Source organism: Daucus carota, chromosome 5 (assembly GCF_001625215.2).
Source record: "Daucus carota subsp. sativus chromosome 5, DH1 v3.0, whole genome shotgun sequence".
NCBI lineage: Eukaryota > Viridiplantae > Streptophyta > Magnoliopsida > Apiales > Apiaceae > Daucus > Daucus carota.
In genome coordinates, this window is record NC_030385.2 from 7,337,310 (window position 1) to 7,358,357 (window position 21,048).

The following is a 21,048-nucleotide window of genomic DNA, read 5'->3' on the forward strand; positions in this document are numbered from 1 at the left end:
CCTGCAGATTGGAACATTTAGAATCTTTACACCGGATTTTCTTCATATTAACATCCATGTGCAGAAACTCTGTTACAGATTCATTACACAGTATAATGTACTAAATGGTTATGCCAAATGTACATTTCCACTTTGATTTCATTTTATCTATACATTTTGTCTGATCCAAGTAGAAAACTATAGACCCCTTCAAGATAAAATTTAAGGGACACTATTTGAGCAGAATAGTAGATGATAAACTATTGATTTGAAACGTTGAGAATAGAGACTCTAATCTTGACCAAAGATCTGAAAAGACAATCTAATTTCTCCTCAAACTGGTGCATGTTCATGCCGAATGCAAATAAAGACTTTTGTGTTTGTTGCATTCTCTTAAAATCAGTTTGGATGATTATTTTCTGCTTGTACACAGCATTCAAATCTATTTGCATTTTATGAGCTTCATTGTTTCTGTCTTCACCGGCTCCATGTACATGCGCTGGCTTAAAAGCCATTGACCATCGGTTTTGTTTTGATGTTTCCTTCGCAGGAAAGACTGATGAAAAAGGTACTCGAATACTGTCAGAGAGACTTTTTCAACTTCTCTTAGAATGACAGAAGTCTCATTGCTTTTCTTATTCTGAGATTTCTTAGAACTAACAATGCACTTGAAAACTATTTTGTGACCTTTTTCTTACAGATCAAACAGCTTTCAATTTTGCTTGCAGCTTCTTTTCTTTGAAAAGATGACTCGACGTCTTGTACAGAAGCTCTCAGTTGAGAAAATGCATCTTAGTTGTGTAGCACATATCCAAGAGCCTTACTGATGCACCAAGAACATCTTCACTATCGCAAAAATGCATCTTTGGAAATCATCAAGTAACTCATACAAGTCATTCAGGCTGGTTACCTTGTTGCATAGTGATGAAGTGGATGTCGCGTCTGATGACCTTATTCTGTACAAATGCACCTCTACATCTGCAACTGAAGAATGGGGTCTTCAGGGTAAACTGATTGAACGCGTATGACTTGTACTTTTTGTTGTTGCAGTTAAGGATTCCATGTTTTTCAAAAGAGGGAATCGCTAAATGTGATGTTATGTTCAAGGGTTGGCTTTATATTACCTTTGCGTTTGGCACCTTTTATAAAACAAGATGAGACAAAAGGAACATATTGACGTGACTGTAGTGCATTTCATGTGCTTGAGCACCAAACTTTGCTGGAACTCCGGATATGTTTCACATATGTTTCTACTTCAATCTAGCAAGATCTATTATATATAATCATACACAAGTGGATTGCTAAAACTCATGCATCTACAGCGGAATCAATTACAGCATTGTCTCCGGTCTATATAATTATCCACAAGGGGATTATATATTTTGAAATTTGTTCATATCTCGGTGATAATATACTGTCTGGGGGACAGATGGAACCTTGGCAGCCTGTCAAAATTATTCAAAAACAGTCACAGCGATTCTCAAACGAAGGTCCACCTCATCTGCAATTCAGCATTAAGTTGACATCAATAATATATTCAGTTGATGATTCAGCTGATGCTAGGTGTCTAGAAGACACTCCCATTTGGAAGGTGAGAATGACAAACTGGTAACATTCATGCTTCATGAGCAGAGGCAATATGACATTTAATTATTTGGATGGATTAAATGGATAAAAGATCATTCAACCCAAGGCTATTTGCAAGTAGGTCATCCAACTCAAAGAGCTGGCAGTCAAATCACTAAACAAATAAAATTTTCAATCAGGAATCAAATGGAAAACTGATGCAAAAAGCTGACATGATTAGTAATTTAGTATTTAATTGCTAAAATATCATTAAATTCATGTTAACTTGCAGATGCGTCATCCAACTTTGAAAACTTACAATTAAGTCATTTAATAATTTATTTATATCATCTTTTTAATTAAAATACATGTTCTGATTATGTGATAGATCTATTAATTATGAAGTTTTGAGGGGCAAATTAGTATCATCAGGGCTTGAATTACTCAGACATGCATGCTTCCTCCGTCTATCTTGTCATCTAGTATTGTTCTTCCATAAGCACTGGTATCAGCGATACCAAAGATCCAAACTAATCATAAAGACACTCTTACAGAATCTCACAAAATTTTAAGTAGATTGTTTTTTAAAAACCAATTAAATACTGAACTAGATTGATGTGACAGAGGATAGGAAGCTGCTACAATCCAAACTCTCCGAGACAATTCACAGTTAAAATTTACATGAAAAAGGAACTCAATATCATCAATAAACCAAAAAAAGTAAGGACTAACAGGCACACGTTTAGTAAGTAGTAACGAAGTCGTTGGCAACACAATAAAACAACATAGTGTTCATTCTCCTTTCCATTGGGCTGTCGTTACTAATTTTTGTCCGACCAACAGAAACTGAAACGACTAAAAAGAACTGAAGGATAGCTGAAGATTTTATTTATGCTCCCATATATTGTTCATCTTGTAGATACATCAAAAATCAAGGAAAAAAAAAGGTATAGAATGAGTCTGGATATGGTACTGAAAATCTTGAATTGAAATATATTTATACATGTACACTGTAGTTGTACAAACTAATAGAATCCTTCTTTAAAATGTAAAGGATGCTATTTTAGCCTAAATATTTAGTTCACTTATAATTATTGGTTAATAACATTGAGAATAGAGACTCTAGTCTTTATCAGAGATCTATAAAGACATTCTAAATCCTCCTCACATTGTTGCATGTTCTTGTCGAGTGCCATCAGACACTTCTGTGCTCCTTGGATTATTGAGAAATCAGATTGCAAGTTGATTTTCTGCTTGTATATTGCTTCAAAATCCATTTGCCTTTCACTGACATCGTGTACAAGCTTGGATTGTTTTGACTTAAAAACCAATGACCACCGGTTTTGCTTTGATGTTTCCTTTGCTGGAAATATTGATGAGAAAAGGGACTCGAACATCATTATACTGACTTCTTCAACTTCTCTTAGCAGGCTCACAGTAGCAGATGTTTCATTGCATTTCTTATTTTGAGACTTCTTGAAAGTAGCAAGGGACTTGGAAACCAATTTGTTGACCTTTTTCATACAAATCAAGTAGCTTCCAATTTTGCTTGATACATCAGCTTCTCTTCTTCTAAGAGATGACTCAAGATCTTGCACAGAAGCCCTCATTTGTGAGAATGCTTCTTTAGTTAAGTTGTACAAATCCAGCAGCCTGATAGATGCAGCAAGGGCTTCTTCAGAATTGCTGGAATGCCTCATTGGCAATTGAAGGAAATCATCCACACATTCATACAAGTCTTTTAGTCCACTTAGTTTATTGCAGAGCGATGAAGTAGATGTTTCATCTGATGACCTCAGTCTACACAACTGCTCCTCTACATCTGCAGCTGAAGGATGAGGTCTGGACGGTAAACTGATTGAACGAGAATGAGTCATATTTTTTGTGAGGATTGTAGTAAAGGCTTTCAAGTTATATTGAAGAAAGAAAGAGAGAAACTCAATGAGATGATATAGCTTTCAGATTGGTTTGATCTAACCTTTGCCTTGAGCACCTTTTATATAATGAAGAGGAGACAAAAGGAATCATATTGGCACTATTGTATAGGCCTTCCATGAGCTGGACAAAGAAAGTCATTATGTAACTTAATTTCATTTATGTGCTTAACACCAAAACTTGCTATAATTCGGATCTGCAGATCTTTATAGTTGGAGATTGTCTAGGGACAAGAAGAGCATTAACAGCTTGTAAATTAATATAGGATAGCACTGGCCAAGCTGGCCGGATATTTTGCTAACTTAATTACCTTATTCTATAAAAGAAAAACAGGCAATTGAGAATAGTTTAATGACCGCCTGCCCTTTTATCAGTTATATCCTGATCTGGCTAAATATTCGGAAACATTGCCTCCTAAGCATTTCACTGCTAAAAGGTGGAAATCATAAGTTATACAACAGCACACGAATGGCATGCCATCGTGTTTGCAGACAGTAATAAGTCTCTATTGCTGTTTAATTGATCTGTCAGAACAAGAACTCTAGCACAGAAAATTCATGGTATCGAATGATTCATTATTTAGGTAGGAGAAACTTCAACTGCCTGCAATTACCTTTACCGGAGGTAAGCAAGTCCAAGCTAGGTGTTAAGCTGCACTAAGAAGATTGTTTGGATGTGATATCCTTTTTTTCGCGTTATGAAAAACCTAGAAATATAAAATGCATCACCTCGCTAGCTAGTTCAAAATACAAGGTCATAGATAGAAGTGTTGTAGTTTTACATATACCATAAAGATATAAAACACATCACCTAATCCAAAGTATTAATTAATATAATTGTCCATGCATACTGATTGACAGGAAAATTAAGGATAACTTGCTTAGGCAGTTCTACCTCCATACAATGGAATCAAAAAAAAAATAACGATGTTTGTATGTATGTGTTAAATGAATCAATACATAATCACTAAAAAATATTTTACATTTGCAGTATGAGCTAAAGAACAGATAACCTGACGAACATCTTATAAAAAAGGCGATAAACAGTAATTATTTTATAGGTAAACAAGGCAATGAAAAATGTTTAGAGAATGGCGGAAGAATTTTCTGTTTGTCTTCTTAATTTGTTCACGTTGGAGAAATGAGCAAGAATAACAAAAGCAATGATATATAATGAGCCTGTATATGGTTGTGAAATTTTTCTCAGCATATATTAACACTTCAACTGCAATACCTATATACATGAGGTACTCTAATTCCTATACAGACTTATAGAATCCTTGTTAAAAATGTAAAGGATGCTATTCGAGTCAAAATATTCAATTTACTAGAAACTATTGGTTAAGAACATTGAGAATAGTGACTCTAGTCTTTATCAAAGATCTATGAAGACATTCTAAATCCTCCTCACATTGTTGCATGTTCTTGTCAAGTGCCTTCAGTGCTCCTTGGATTCTTGAGAAATCAGATTGCATGTTGATTTTCTGCTTGTATATTGCTTCAATATCTATTTGCATTTCCTCAACTTTGCCTTCACTGACTTCGTGTACACGCTTGGATTGTTTTGACTTAAAAACCAATGACCACCGGTTTTGCTTTGATGTTTCCTTTGCTGGAGAGACTGATGACAGAAGGGACTCAAACATCGTTATACTAACTTCTTCAACTTCTCTTAGCAGGCTCATAGTAGCAGATGTCTCATTGCATTTCTTATTCTGGGACTTCTTGAAATTAGCAAGGCACTTGGAAACCATTTTGTTGACCCTTTTCATACAGATCAAGTAGCTTCCAATTTTGCTTGATACATCAGCTTCTCTTCTTCGAAGAGATGACTCAAGATCTTGCACAGAAGCCCTCATTTGGGAGAATGCTTCTTTAGTTAAGTTGCACAAATCCAGCAGCCTGACAGATGCACCAAGAGCTTCTTCAGAATTGCTGGAATGCCTCATTGGCAATTGAAGGAAGTCATCCACACATTCATACAAGTCTTTGAGTCCACTTAGTTTATTGCATAGCGTTGAAGTGGATGTTTCATCTGATGACCTTAGTCGACACAAGTGCTCCTGCACATCTTCGGCTGAAGGATGAGGTCTGGACGGTAAGCTGATTGAACGAGAATGGCTCATATTTATATATGATGATTGTAGTATAGGCTTTCAAGTTATATTGAAGAAAGAAAGTGAGAAACTCAATCAGATGTTACAGCTGACAGATTGTGTTGATCTAAGCTTTGCCTTGAGCACCTTTTATATAATGAAGAGGAGACAGAAGGAATCATATTGGCATGACTGTATTGGCCTTTCATGTGTTGCACACAGAAGCTCATTGGAATTCAGGATTTATTTCTATTTTTATATAAATGAGCACCACATGATTGAACTTATCATGCTTATATCTTTCTTTTTAAATGATCAACCACGAGCGGATTGCTTAAGTCTTCAGACATGGACAGCACGGCAATGGCTTTTTATAACTCAATGAAATTGAATAGATGCAATGGAAAATGTGCAAATTTCAGTGGTAGTATGGTGGTTGCAGACAGAAGGAACCTTATCAGCCTGAATTTAATTATCAGGACTGTGATCCATATTTAGAGATCATGCGCATCAGCAATTAGTCCAACTAAAATAACAACATCCACGAGTAGCATGTTTCTTAACTAGAGGCATAGGCAGGACAGAATTTCATCCCATGTCATTTAATATATTTCTAGGGGGAGGAACCTAACTAATGGAGCCTGCAGATTGGAACATTTAGAATCTTTACACCGTATTTTCTTCATAATTGAACCAGTTATCTAGGCTTTGTAGCTAATATGACCTATTGAAGCAATTAATTAACATCCATGTGCAGAAACTCTATTACAGATTCATGACATAGTATGTACTAAATGGTTATTGTTTTTCTTTTCTCTCTTTTTCTATTTTTCTTTAAGGCAAGACAAAATAATCATACATCAATAATTTGCTAAAGAATTGTAATGAATGTGGATATGATAACAGACAAATCTTTCCATAATATATTTTCACTTTGATCCAAGCACAAAAAAAAAATACCCCTTTAAAATAAAATTTAAGAAATGCTATTTCAGCGGAATAGTAGAAGATAAACTAATTGGTTTGAAAATTTGAGACTAGAGACTCTACTCCTGACCAAAGATCTAAAAAGACAATCTGATTTCTCCTCAAGCTGGTGCATGTTCATGTCCAATGCAAATAAAGACTTATGTGCTTGTTGCATCCTGGTGAAATCAGTTTGGATGTTAATTTTCTGCTTGTACGCAACTTCCAAATCTATTTGCATTTTATGAGCTTCATTGCATCTGTGTTCACTGGCTCCATGTGCATGCGCTGTCTTGACTACCATTGACCATCGGTTTTGTTTTCATGTTTCCTTCGCAGCAGAAAAGACTGAATGTCAGACTGACTTGTTCAACTTCTCTTAGGAGGTTCTAAATAACAGAAGTCTCATTGCTTTTCTCAGTCTGAGATTTCTTAGAACTAACAAAAACTTTCAATACAGATCAAGTAGCTTTCAATTTTTCTTGGTACATCAGCTTCTCTTCTCTTGCACAGAAGCTCTCATTTGAAAAAAAATGCAATTCTGTAGTTGTGTTGTACATATTTAAGAACCTTACAGATGCGCCAAGAACATCTTCAGCATCGCGGAATGCATCTTTGGAAATTGAAGTGACTCATACAAGCCAAACTGATGCTCCTCTACATCTTACCTTTGCCTTTGGCACCTTTTATAAACAAAAGGAACCTATTGAAGTGCATTTCATGTGCTTGAGCGCCAACTTTGCTGAAACTCCAGACATGTTTCACATATGTTTCTACTTGAATCTAGCAAGATCTATTAAATAATCAAACACGAGTGAATTGCTAAAACTCTTGCATCTACAGCAGTATCAATTACAGCATGGTCTGCGGTCTATATTATCATCCACGAGGGGATTATATATTTAAAAATTGTTCATATCTCAATCATAATATACTGTCTGGGGGACAGATGGAACCTTGGCAGGCTGTCAAAAATTATTTAAAAACAGTCACAGGGATTCACAAATGAAAGTCCCGTTTATCAGCAATTCAACACTAAGTTCACATCAATAATATATTCAGATGATGATTCAGCTGATGCTAGGTGTCTAGGAGGCACTCCCATTTGGAAGGTGGGATTGGTAACATGCATGCTTCATGAGTAGAGGAACCTCGAGCCCGATTTGCAGGCAGGTCATCTAACTCAAAGAGCTGGCAGTCGAATAACTAAACTACATAAAATTTTGAATTAGGATTATACCGTTAAAAATTATTAAAAATCAAATAAAAAGTGATGCGGAAAGATGAAGTGACTGTTTAATAGCTTAGATATTGTTAAATTGCATGTGTGTCATCCAACTCTGAAAACTTGCTATTAAGTCATTAAACTATCATCTTTTTAATCGAATTATATGTTTTGATTATGTGATAAAACTATCAATTTATAGTAAAAAAAAGTAATAATTTGTATGAAGATTTATATCAATGTGCAATCCTATTTAATTTAAACGTGTACCATGCGCCCCAAAAAAGACTTCATGATGTGTTCTGTATCAGATATTGCTTAAAAGGTCAGCACTAGTAAATCTGCTACATTCTTATAATTATTATCATTTTTTTTGTTAATTGCAGACCTTGTATATTCAACATTTTCTGAACTTCCAGGAATCTCAAATCCTTGTTTGATTTCTTGTATATAGCTTCCAAAGTCATATACATTGACTGAAGTACTTGCTTGTTATCTTATCCATGTCTAATTCTGTTGACTTGAAATTGGTGAACGTCGTGATGTTTTTGCTGCAGGACATTCAGAAAATTAGAAGAATATAACTATATTAAGATAATGTCTTCATGCTTTGCTTCTTTTTATAGAAGGCGATGCAGAGAACTAACTGATTGCAATGCACAAGCTATTTAATTTTAAGACCTCTTGAGCTCCCAAGATATCATTTGCTTTGCTCGATTTCTTGTTTAGAGCTTCAAAAGCGATATCCATATGTTGACAGATAAGCTGAACAACATCTTATAAAAAGGCGATAAACAGTAATTATCATATAGGTAACCAAAAAAATGAAAATGTTAGGAGAATAGCGGAAGAATTTTCCTCCTTGTCTTTCTAATTTGTTCGCGATGGAGAAATGAACAAGAATAACAAAAGCAAGGATATAAAATGAGCCTGTATATGGTTTTGGAATTTTTCTCAGCATATATTATCACTTCAACTGTAATACCTATATACATGATGTACTGTATAGAATCCTTGTAAAAAAATGTAAAGGATGCTATTGTAGCCTAAATATTCAGTTCACTAGAAACTATTGGTTAAGCACATTGAGAATAGAGACTCTAGTCTTTATCAAAGATCTGTAAAGACATTCTAGATCCTCCTCACATTGTTGCATGTTCTTGTCAAGTGCCATCAAACACTTTTGTGCTCCTTGGATTCTTGAGAAATCAGACTCCATGTTGATTTTCTGCTTGTATATTGCTTCAATATCCATTTGCATTTCCTCAACTTTGCCTTCACTGACTTCGTGTACACGCTTGGATTGTTTTGACTTGAAAACCAATGACCACCGGTTTTGCTTTGATGTTTCCTTTGCTGGAAATACTGATGAGAAAAGGGACTCGAACATCGTTATACTGACTTCTTCGACCTCTCTTAGCAGGCTCACAGTAGCAGAAGTCTCATGGCATTTTTTATTTTGAGACTTCTTGAAACTAGCAAGGCACTTGGAAACCATTTTGTTGACCTTTTTCATACAGATCAAGTAGCTTCCAATTTTGCTTGATACATCAGCTTCTCTTCTTCGAAGAGATGACTCAAGATCTTGCACAGAAGCTCTCATTTGGGAGAATGCTTCTTTAGTTAAGTTGCACAAATCCAGCAGCCTGATAGATGCACCAAGAGCTTCTTCAGAATCGCTGGAATGCCTCATTGGCAATTGAAGATAGTCATCCACACATTCATACAAGTATTTTAGTCCACTTAGTTTATTGCATAGCGTTGAAGTGGATGTTTCATCTGATGACCTCAGTCTACACAACTGCTCCTCTACATCTGCGGCTGAAGGATGAGGTCTGGACGGTAAACTGATTGAACGAGAATGAGTCATATTTTTTATGAGGATTGTAGGAAAGGCTAGCTTTCAAGTTTTTTTGAAGAAAGAAAGAGAGAAACTCAATGAGATGTTATAGCTTTCAGATTGGTTTGATCTAACCTTTGCCTTGAGCACCTTTTATATAATGAAGAGGAGACAAAAGGAATCATATTGGCATTACTGTATTGGCCTTCCATGAGCTGGACACAGAGAGTACATTAAAATTCAGGATGTCAACAAGATTGAAGTGATCTAGACTACAGACAGCTCAATCAGTTCATCTTCTTAATATAATCATCCACGAGTGCATTGCTAAAGTCTTTCAGACACGGACAGCACTAGTATGCATTATTTATCTCAGGAAAATTGAAAAGATCATGCAATTTGAAACTTGCATATTTCAATGATAGTATGGTGGTTGCAGACATAAGGAATCTTGGCAGCCTGAACTTAGTTATCAAGGGCTGTGATCCGTATTTAAAGATCACGTTCATCGGAAATTATCTAGTTTACATCAAGTTTCACATATAAAATAACAAAATAACAACTCCCACAAGTACCATGCTCCATAACCAGAGACAAGGCAGGACAGGATTTCATGCCATAACATCTTGATCATATCTTTTATATTTTGTAGGGCAGATCGGAGCATTAAGAATCTTTACACCATTTTAGGTCCTATTTAAGTAGTTGATTAACATCCATGTGCAAACAGTCTGATACAGATTCATTGCATATATGATTTGCATATGGTTATGCCAAATGTCTGTACCCATAATTACATATATAATATCTTTTATGCTTTGCTTCCGTTTTCAGAAGGCTTCTGTATAGAGAACCATATAAGATGACTTGAAAATTAATATAGAATTGTTGTCTGTAATCTTTTAACTTTGATTTGAATGTAAACATATACAGTTTCTGTACAATCATCAACAAAAACTCATCCCTCACAAAAAATCGGGGATGTAGCAATAGTCTATCCAAAAAAGGACTAGTGGTTGAGAACATTGAGTATGGACACTCGTGTCTTGATCAATGATCGGACTAGTAAGTCTAATTTTTCTTCACATTCTTGCATGTTCATGTCCATTGCCATCAGGCATTTTAAGACCTCTTGAGTTCCCAAGATATCATTTGCTTTGCTTGATTTCTTGTTCAGAGCTTCTAAAATCATATCCATCTTTTGAATTTGGTTGATATTTTCTTCTATGTCCCCTTCACAATGTACACGTTTGGATTGTGTTGACTTGAAAACCAAAGACCATCTGTTTGATGTTACCTTTGCAGGACAGATGGAGGAAAATATGGACTCGAATACTCTGATGCTGACTTCTTCAACTTCCCTCAGAAGGCCAACAATAGCTGGAGTCTCAGTGCTTTTGTTAATTTTCGACTTCTTAGAACTGGTAAAGCACTTGGAGATCATTTTCTTCACTTTCTTCTTACAGATCAAATAGCTTCCAGTTTTGCTTGATATATCAGATTCTCTTCTTCTTATAGATGACTCAAATTGTTGAACGGAGGATCTCATTAGTGAGAGAGAATCTTTTGAGGTGCTGCACAAATCCAATAACCTAATAGATCCGCAAAGAATATCCTCTGCACAGCTCAAGTAATCTTGCTTTGCAGCTGGCAATTGAAGCAAATCTTCTACACACTCGTACAAGTCTATAAGCGTGGATAATTTGTTGCATTTAGTTGTTGATGAAGAGGTTGTCTCTTCTAGGGTCCTTAATCTGCACAGGTGCTCCTCAACACTAACAGTAAAAGGATGAGATCTGGATGGGAAGCTAATGGAACGAGAATGAACACTAACTTTAGTTGTTGAAGCCATTTTCGTTGGAGGAGGAATAGATGCCAATGAAATGCTAAACTCAGGTTTGATTTGGTAGACCTCTCATGTGGATACCTAATATATATAGGAGAAGGGAGACAGAAGGAATATTAATGTTGTAACTTTGTTTCATTCATGTGTTTGACACCGGAATTTGCTAAAATTCAGGATTTGCGGATCTTAATAATAGTAGATTGTCTAAGGACAAGAAGAACCTTGGCTGCATGTAAATTAATATCAGATACAAGAGGCCAGACTGGTGTGTCTTTCTGCTAAGTTTCTGTAAAGGAAAAACAGACAAGATAGTAAATTATTGCAGCATGTCCTTTGATCTGTTATACACTTGGTCACAATTTCAAATTAAAAATTCCAACACTATGTCAAGACATTTTTCATTCATTAATATTTTCTCTATGCCTTCTAGAGGTATCTGCATTTAATCACTGATATTGTTTTTTTTTTTTGTTTTTTTTCCTCTGGGGGATGATCAAACAAGAAAGAAAGAACCTTTAGATATTTCATGATTATTGCCAGAAGAATCTAATGAGTCTGGATATTATACTGAACTTCTTCTCATCATATACATTCCCTTTTTCATTCTGATACATCTATCCATCTACTCTTAGTCGTGTACAGAATCATCGATTATGTTGTCAACAAAGGAAAGAAGTTGTCTGAGCTTGATAATTATAATTAAGAAACTATTGGTTAAAGAAATAGATAATAGAAACTATTGGTTAAAGAAATAGATAATAGAGACTCTAGTGTGATTTCGCACATTGTTGCATATTCATGTCTAGTGCCATTAAACACTTTGTTGCTGCATGAATCCTCAAGATATTAGATTGCATGTTTATTTTGCTTCAGTATTGATTTGCATATTCTGAACTTCACTGCAGGGCCGGCTCGTAATGAAGGCGAGTTAGGCAATCGCCTAAAGCCCCGTGTTGAGAAGGCCCCAAAATTTTTATTGGTATGTATTTATGTAGGTATATATGTACAAAAATAAATAAACTAGCTTCATGATTTAAAAGAATCAAAAAAAAATATTCGAATTATCTTACAATAGGCCCCAAAATGAAATTAGTACGTATACATTGAGGTATATTTATATATGTAAAAAGAAATTGGTTTCATGGTATTAAAAGAATTTTTTTAAAAAAACTAGAATTAATATCTAAATCTGGTAAAAAAATTGAAAAATACTGTGTGATAATTTTTTTTAAAAGAATGATAATTAAAATATTAATATTGATAGTTTTAGTCATTTTTTTTTGCTAACTTAATAAATACTTGATTTGAATCCTAACTAATAATAAATATGTAAATAATTTTTTTTATTGGAATGTAACTTGGTTCTTGTGAATATAAATTTTAGTTGTCAAAAATAAAAAAAAATGTTAGAGATTCTATTATAATTTTTTCAGTCTCTCTTCTGTTTAATTATTTTTTAAATTTTAATTTTAATAACACAAATACTTTTATTATAATATTAAATAATATAAAACTATCAATGTATATAGGTTATTTATGTTATGCACAAGTCACGTTACACCGATGATGTCCAGTTTTTGCAAAAAAAAAATAAAATTACTTCTGAGTTTTATATTATAATATTTAAATATTAAAAAAATATTTATATTAGTAATATAATATTTAAATTTTTGATTAGGCCTCATTTTGAGGTTTCCGCCTAAGGCCACAAAATTTCTTGAGCGGGCCCTGCTTCACTGCTCCTTTCTTGATTGACACTGTACACACTTTTGCATTTAGATGACTTGAAAACCAGAGACCATCTCTTTTGGTTTAATGTTTCCTAGCAGGAAGGACCTATGAAAAACGGATTGGAATAGCAGTATAATGACTTCCTCAACTTCTACTATGAGGCTTAACAATAACTACTCCCTCCGTCCCATTTTAACTGCTTTTGACTTTTTTACACGTATTTTAAGATGTTAAAAAAATAACATCTAAACATAATAATTTCTTATAAAATTTATATCAAATAAAAGTTCAGAACCTAAACTTTTATTTGATATAAGAATTGAATTATTTTATTAAGTGTAGATATTATTTTTTTACATCTTAATATACGTGCTAGAAAGTCAAACATCAGTTAAAATGGGACAGAGGGAGTACTAGTTATTGAAAACTAGCAGTATAATGATTTGTAGTTGTTGAAAACTTTAAATTGACATCAGATATATGACTACTAGTTCTTAAACTTGATATTGACGTCACATTCCTTGTTTCCCTCTTTTCCATACGTCCCAGTCGCCTTTTATAGTAATTTAGCTACTCTCATCGAAATTCGTAATACTTGAGTCAAATTTTTGAGCTTTAGTAAAAAACTATTTTTATATTTTATATTAAGAGATTTGTATTCCTTGGTCCCGCCCCAATCTTTTATATTATTGTTGAACATGAAATTAATAAAAATATATTCTCTACCTAATAATCCTCTCTGTAACATAATTCTATAAAACAATGTGTAGATTAGTGAGATTAATTTATATTTAATTGATATACATGATGGATATAAGTAGCCGGTGCAGTTTTTATATTACAAAAATATGTTATTCTTAAAAGGTTTCGAAATATGAGTATATTCAAAAGGAAATGGATAATAAGTGAACTTTTTATATTGCTTCTTATAAATATATACATATAAATAGTGATTCATTACAAAACAACTCTTAAAAAAAAATTAAAAATGAGTATAATTTAGTGATAATCACTTTAGTGATTTGTGTTGTAAAAATTGGTAAAAACCTTCCAGAATTGGTGATAACCTCATATTTGTATATGTGCATATACAGAAGATTTTGTGGTTGGGATACGTCGGGGGCGGTGAGTGGTTGAGGTTCAACAAGGTGGGGTTGTGGTTTTAGGCACCACAACCCGAGGTTGGCAGCGAGAGCGATGATACTCAATCATTATATCAATAATATCAATCGTTATATCAATAATATAAATATTACAAGATAATATTCAGAAGTAATATCTTCCGCAAAGAATGGGGTAATGGACGGAGAAGGTATAGAGTATAGATGATATCTAAATAAATATTTAGAGTGTTTAGACTTTAACTGATCGAGACATGAGAAGTTACATTAACATTATAAATTAATATATATGTGTAATGTGATGTGTGTATAATATAAATAACTTGCATATATCGATAATTGCATATTTATTTAAAATTATATTAAAGTGTGTTATTAAAATAAAATTTAATAGCAAATGAACTTAAGGAAGAGTATAATAAAATCTCTACCGTTTCTTTTTAGTTTTGATAGTTAAAAATTATGTTTTAGGTTAGAGATTAAAATCAAAGCATTTATTAAGTTAGCACAAAAACAAAACATGACCAATACTACTAATATTAATATTTTAATTATTATTTTTTTAAAAAGGTTGATCCCACAGAAATTTTCAAATGTTTTTACAGAGATTTAGATATCAATTCTAATTTTTCTTTTAGTTTTTTTTTAATATCATAAATCTAATTATTTTTTTGCATATGTACATCTAGAAGATAAATTTTCGGGATCTCTTGAAAATGATAATTCTACTTTTGTTTTATTTTTCTTTTAGTATCATGAAGCTAATTTAATTATTTTGCTTATATATATTTACGTGTATATAAAGCTTTAATTCGAGCCGAGCCGGGCGAATTTCAAGTCGAGCCTAAGCCGAACCAAGTTTAATTGAGTCGAGCCGAGCCGGCTCGATTAACTAATCGAGCCTAAATCTTTGTCCGAACTCGACTCGGTTAATTTCACGAGTCGAGTCGAGCCAGCTCGTTTAGCTAAACGAGCCAGTTTTAACGAGTCGAGCGAGCCAGCTCATGTAATTTTACACTTAATCGACCCCAAACCTCTGCCCGAACTCGGCTCGTTTAATTTCACGAGTCGAGTCGAGTTGGAACGAGCCGAAATCTTTGCCCGAACTCGGCTCTTTAACGAGTCGAGTCGAGTCGAGCCCATTTAAACGAGTTCGAGTCGGGCGAGCTTACGAGCCGCCCGACTCGAATTACAGCTCTGCGTGTATACATTATATACTAATATAAATTTTGGGATTTTAGAGATGGCCTAGCTGGCTGTATTATGAGCTGGTGTTTGGCCAATAGCTAGGTATATGTGCTTTCCATGATGGATATGGATCCTCCGGAAATGGAGGTAGAGTCGGAGAAGATAGAGGTGGGGATGGGGTCGTGGGAAGATTTAGTGATATTTTGTTTGGATATCAATGAAATTCCAGCTTTTTAGTTTATATCCTTATTACAGTAGATATTACGGCAATTTTTGTATTATTAGCAGAATTTAATGTCTAGAAATTCCACAAAACTAGTCACATGCTCACAGCCAGTGGCGGATGGAGCATTGCTAATGGGAGGTCACGTGACCTACCATTTTTTTAAATATTTTTTTTAGTTATATGTTAGGTGGGTAGTGGGTACAGGCAGGGTACTGAACTACTCATGCATAATGCATAATACATAATACATTTGGCATCCTGTTTAAATTTAAACGGACACAGTGATACAGCTCTTTCCTCCCTCTGTCAAATACCAGGCATCTCCATCGAGTCATGAGTCATCGACTGATTTTTTCACTCTAAATCTTCAATTTCATGATATGATTCATCTCCAAAATTCTCCTCTATTATACTCATAGTTTCAGATTTTTTAGAAATCGCAATTTGAAAAAGAAAAAACAGAGACTATAAGCTGTTCGATAAAATGTCATTGTGAATTTTGTTAGATATAATTTGATATTATCTATAAATCAAGTTTTTTCTTAATTTCATCGACATATGTTAAAAATGTGACACACCATAATCTACATCCTGTATCCGCCACTGCTCACAGCTATAACCAGCACACCACAATCCTGCAGACTGCAGACATATATGCATGCATGAGTACTGGAAATGCGTTTATCATTCGAATGACAGCAAAAGACCCTACTCGGCACCAGCGGCTTACACAAGTCTACACTGGTCGAATAACATTTGTCCTTTGTCTTTTCTTTTTCTGGCATGTGCTCCTGTCTTGTAGCGTTCCTAGTTGGACTTCCTTTCTTTTACTTATTCTCGAAAATGTATTTGCAATTATTGAGACGAACTTGATAACTATCCTGGAGATATTGGCCCTGTTTGTTTAAGAGAAGCAGAAGCTGCTTCTAGCTTCTGCTTCTCTTGACCCGTTTGTGTAAAGAAGTAGAAGCACTTTTAAGAAGCTGAGAATGCTAGTTTCTCACTCACAGCTTCTGCTTCTTTTTCAAACACTTTATTAACTTATTTACTTCTCACTTCTGCTCCACTTCTCTAGTTTAAGCAAGAAGTTACTTCTTTTAAGCTTGCCCAAACGGCCCCATTGATTCTGTTGGAACGTTGTATTATAGCGACGGCTACAAGCCTACATCAGTATCACAGTTTGTGCTGCAAGCGTTAAATTTTAAATACTTTAGTACATGCGATCAGTGTTGTAAAAAGCGGAAATCGGACTTAATCGGGAAAGTCACGGAATAAAGATTAATCGAGAATTAATTGAATTGATCGGATATTAATCAGGTTAATCGGTGATTAATCGAAAATTTAATCAGTTCGGTGAGTTTCGAAACCGAGATTAATTCGTGATTAATCGTGATTAATCAGCGACTTTTAGAACAGAGCATGCGATGAAGAAACGCCGCCTAGCTTAAAAGTAAAAGAAAAGTACTTCAAATATAGACGGTACTTGTGGAAATATAGACACTTGTGGAATTATGTGCTCTGTACTTCCTGCATGGTTGAATGAATCTGCAGAAAGGATTTGTCTACGGGTGCTATATAAAATTAAAAAAGGTGTCATCTTAATCAGATATAGTTAACTCCACTCCACTCTTACTAGTGATGACTCCTGATCTTGTATACAAGGTGGCATTTGACAATATATGTATTTTTATTGTCTGAAAATCAAGTAAGTCTCTTCCATTTGTAATTTAACAAAAATCTTTCTCTTATTTTCTTTAACAAAAATATCGGAGCTCAGATGCTAAAATCCTTTCCGGTGTCTAACTATTAGTGAAAAAGAATTTTATATCATTTAGCAAATTAAAAAGCAAAAGAATAAGTGTATAGGAAATGAAGGTAGCTAGAAAATCTTTGATCATTGAAATTATAGATATTTTTATAATTATTTCAATATCAATTATCGTTCATCAAAATGGTAAATTTGATTACAGTCCTATAAATATAAGATGGGCATGTATGCATTTTTTTTTATGTGATATCATAGTATTTCTCGCAATCTAACGATATATATTTGATATCCTAATTATTTATGATTTATCTTGACAAGACTCATATATATTTGAACAAAATTTTGTATGTTACTTATTTATATAATCTTCAGATATATACCGTTGGAAGTTAAATTATTTGCGAAATTACGGATTTTGAAGCTGACACTTGTTACAAAAAAATTTCAACAAATAAGTGATCACTAGAATAATAATCAATATGAAATTAAAATTGCCTTTACAAATTTGAAATTAATAATATTTTTGAGATTTGGTTCCAAGAAAATTAGCCTAGCAAACCAAATAAATGTTTATAAAGTCACTACAAGAAAAATGGCTAAATTCCATGTCGTTCTTGTATTTCACCGAACCCGGTCGCTTTTGTCTAAACATTTTTCACGTTGTTCAGCGGGTATTTTCTCGCCAAGTACTCAGAAAAAGCAAAACGACCGCGTAAACATGTTGGTCGCTTTTGTATTTAAAAGCTACCACGTACAAAAGCTACCAATTAAAAAGCGACCGTAATTAGAGAGTTTGAATTTATATTAAAAAGGACCTATTCCGGTGACTTTTATTCGTGTTTGCTTTTATTGGTCATCTTTAGCTAATTTTCTTGTCGTGATAATAAAGAAGGAGAAGCGATAATTTTAAATTTTTTAATCAAAAACTCAAATATTTATTATTATAATTTTCTTCTTTGTTTCAAATAATAGACTAATAGATCATTTTTCCAAGTCAAGCGAAAACCGCCCCTTAATTTTTTTTTTCATCACGCTGTGATTCCCTTACTTCAGATGTAGTAAAAAGAATATGAAGCGATGTCAGGCAGCCTTTTCTTGTAGAGCACATGGTATATAAAAATGAATAAGTTTGACGGAAATGGAATTTGTACTGTGCATATATAATATATAATATGGAGCAAGCCTGCATGCCTCTAACATTATATATATGTGTGTGTCCGGGGTGCTGGTCTCTAAGTAGTTAGCCGGCCATAATAATTCTCTCTGATCATCATCTCCAACAACGAATGGGACGGAGACCATGCTGTGATAAAGTTGGATTGAACAAGGGGCCATGGACCGCCGAAGAGGACAAGAAGCTCGTCGACTTTGTTCTCGCCAACCACCCCCAATGCTGCTGGAGAGAAGTTCCTAAAAATGCAGGGCTCCTTAGGTGTGGCAAGAGTTGCAGGCTGAGATGGACTAATTATCTGAGACCGGATTTGAAGAGAGGCCTTTTATCCGAATATGAAGAGAAGCTTATTATTGACCTTCATGCTCAGCTTGGCAACAGGTATGTTAAATCCTGCGTATCACTTACTTCTTCAATATTGCATCTTACAAATCAATCACATTTTATGACATCACTGTCTTGTTCGACTGGGGTGAATGAATATGGAAGGAATGGAATGAATTTTATATTATGTTGTGGGCAAATTCTTATAAATTTCATTCATTCTTCCATTCTGTTTCTTACACCCTATGCTAGAGATCACACCTCAATTTGAGAAGAAATCTCCATTCCTTCTTATATTCATTTTTTCCTCAAATCTCATCATAACAATTTTGCACTCACATAATTTTTTTCAAAACTTTCCTCCTATCTCTACTATTTTCGTTTATTTTTGGTCATTCCATTCTCCGCAACCAAACAAAACATATGTGTTGCCTGTTTTATTAATCATTATGTCTCACAGCATGTCAAACGTATCCACAGATGGTCTAGGATCGCGTCTCATATGCCTGGAAGAACTGATAATGAGATCAAGAATTTGTGGCATACTTACATCAAGAAAAAGTTAAGCAAGATGGGGATTGATCCTGTCACTCACAAACCAATTCTTGCTGGCCCTCCTAATGGTAATTATCAGGATCATGACGCTCTATCTCAAAAGGAAGCACAAAAGAGTAGAGAAGAAATGCAAGAGCAAGATAAAGGTCAAGAAAATTGTGATGGGATTTCATCATTAGAGGAGTCCATTATCAGTAACACTGATGATTATCGTCTGGACAAAGAACAAGTAGCAATGGACACTAGCAATGGCTTTTCTGTCCCTGAAGTCCCATGGAGCATACCCCATGAATTTTGTGTTTCTAGTTCTGATCAACAATCTTCTTGTTCTTCGACCACTTTTTCTGATACAAGTGCAGTAACGCTCTCTATGTCCGATATCAACTCAATACTTGAAGACTTGAGGTTTTTACCATCTTTTGAGGATTGGCAGAGTGATGATAACAGCAAGAATTACGTGGAACCCATGGGTGTCCCCTATGACGATGATTTCGCTGATTGGGATTGGTTGATTAATGATTTTGATATTGACAATATTGATCATGAAATTGTTCAGTCTCTTCCGGACCCTGCCACTGCTTAAGAAAAGTCTTGAATGAAAAATGTTTCAAGTACAAGCTAGCCTCTAGTGAAGTACTACAAATAATTTTAGAGTCAGTTAGACTCTGTTTTGACTCTGATAATTCGCCTGGCTTTTCTTGTCTAGGTTTCATAATAAAATATTTCATTTCGAGTTCTTTAACTTTAAAAATAATTTGAATTTGATCCTTTTGTTAAAAAAAATTTGACAACATCATAATCTTACTGACTGTTATTCTAACACATCAAATGACTTCTTAAACATCATATAAAATCGTCAAGAGTACGTTATAGGAGATTTGAACATTAGATATATTTTGAATTGTAAAACATATCGTTATACATAAAATATTTTGCAATAATATCCAATAATATACTTCAATAAAATATTCATATAGTTTTTCCATTTATATATAATGAAATATGTAAATATATTTATAAACTCACTTTATACATTTTGGAAAATAGCATGTCCTTATCCAAATACACTGAAATGGTCAAATAATGGCAACTTTGCTAGAGAGTCTCTTGACCAGCGTGGCAATATCAGACACTACCCAAACCCGACCCGAGCCCGCAACCTAATTTACTGAGACAAAACTCGAAAGTGACCTGAAAATCATCCGATTGACACGATATAGACCCGAAATGATCCGAAATTAGAATTTCATTTCTAATAACTTTAATTTTCAGTTTTATTTAATATTAAGTGATTTTAGCTTGATCCGAAGTCGACCAGAAATCATATAACTCGAGTAGATTGTTAATGAAGAAAGCGATACCATGCATGTAAGCATCAGTAACCTCTGTTAGAGATGTTCTAATGCACTCAGAGATCTGCACTGTCACACTCACACAAGTCTACTCTGGTTGAAATATTTGCTTGTTTTCATCTGGCATGAGCTTCTGTCTTGTAGCATTCCTAATTAGACT

The 21,048-nt window shown here is 34.2% G+C and overlaps 5 protein-coding genes across 5 annotated transcripts; 1 reads left to right on the forward strand and 4 right to left on the reverse strand.

Annotated features, from left to right (window-relative positions):
* Window positions 1-2,636: 2,636 nt before the first annotated feature.
* LOC108221255 (uncharacterized) lies at window positions 2,637-3,422 on the reverse strand. Its single transcript, XM_017395145.1, has one exon. It carries the CDS (start codon window positions 3,420-3,422, stop codon window positions 2,637-2,639), a length of 786 nt encoding a protein of 261 aa, XP_017250634.1.
* A 1,391-nt stretch (window positions 3,423-4,813) lies between these two features.
* On the reverse strand, window positions 4,814-5,605 carry LOC108221256 (uncharacterized). The gene has a single exon (XM_017395146.1). The coding sequence runs from the start codon at window positions 5,603-5,605 to the stop codon at window positions 4,814-4,816; it is 792 nt and encodes a 263-aa protein (XP_017250635.1).
* Window positions 5,606-8,835: 3,230 nt separating this feature from the next.
* LOC108221257 (uncharacterized) lies at window positions 8,836-9,636 on the reverse strand. The gene has a single exon (XM_017395147.1). The coding sequence runs from the start codon at window positions 9,634-9,636 to the stop codon at window positions 8,836-8,838; it is 801 nt and encodes a 266-aa protein (XP_017250636.1).
* An 870-nt stretch (window positions 9,637-10,506) lies between these two features.
* LOC108221258 (uncharacterized) lies at window positions 10,507-11,646 on the reverse strand. The gene has a single exon (XM_017395148.2). The coding sequence runs from the start codon at window positions 11,456-11,458 to the stop codon at window positions 10,616-10,618; it is 843 nt and encodes a 280-aa protein (XP_017250637.1). The 5' UTR covers window positions 11,459-11,646; the 3' UTR covers window positions 10,507-10,615.
* A 6,979-nt stretch (window positions 11,647-18,625) lies between these two features.
* LOC108221259 (transcription factor MYB20) lies at window positions 18,626-20,119 on the forward strand. The gene is made up of 2 exons (XM_064093795.1): window positions 18,626-19,038; window positions 19,462-20,119. The coding sequence occupies exons 1-2, from the start codon at window positions 18,773-18,775 to the stop codon at window positions 20,117-20,119; spliced, it is 924 nt and encodes a 307-aa protein (XP_063949865.1). The 5' UTR covers window positions 18,626-18,772.
* Window positions 20,120-21,048: the final 929 nt, after the last annotated feature.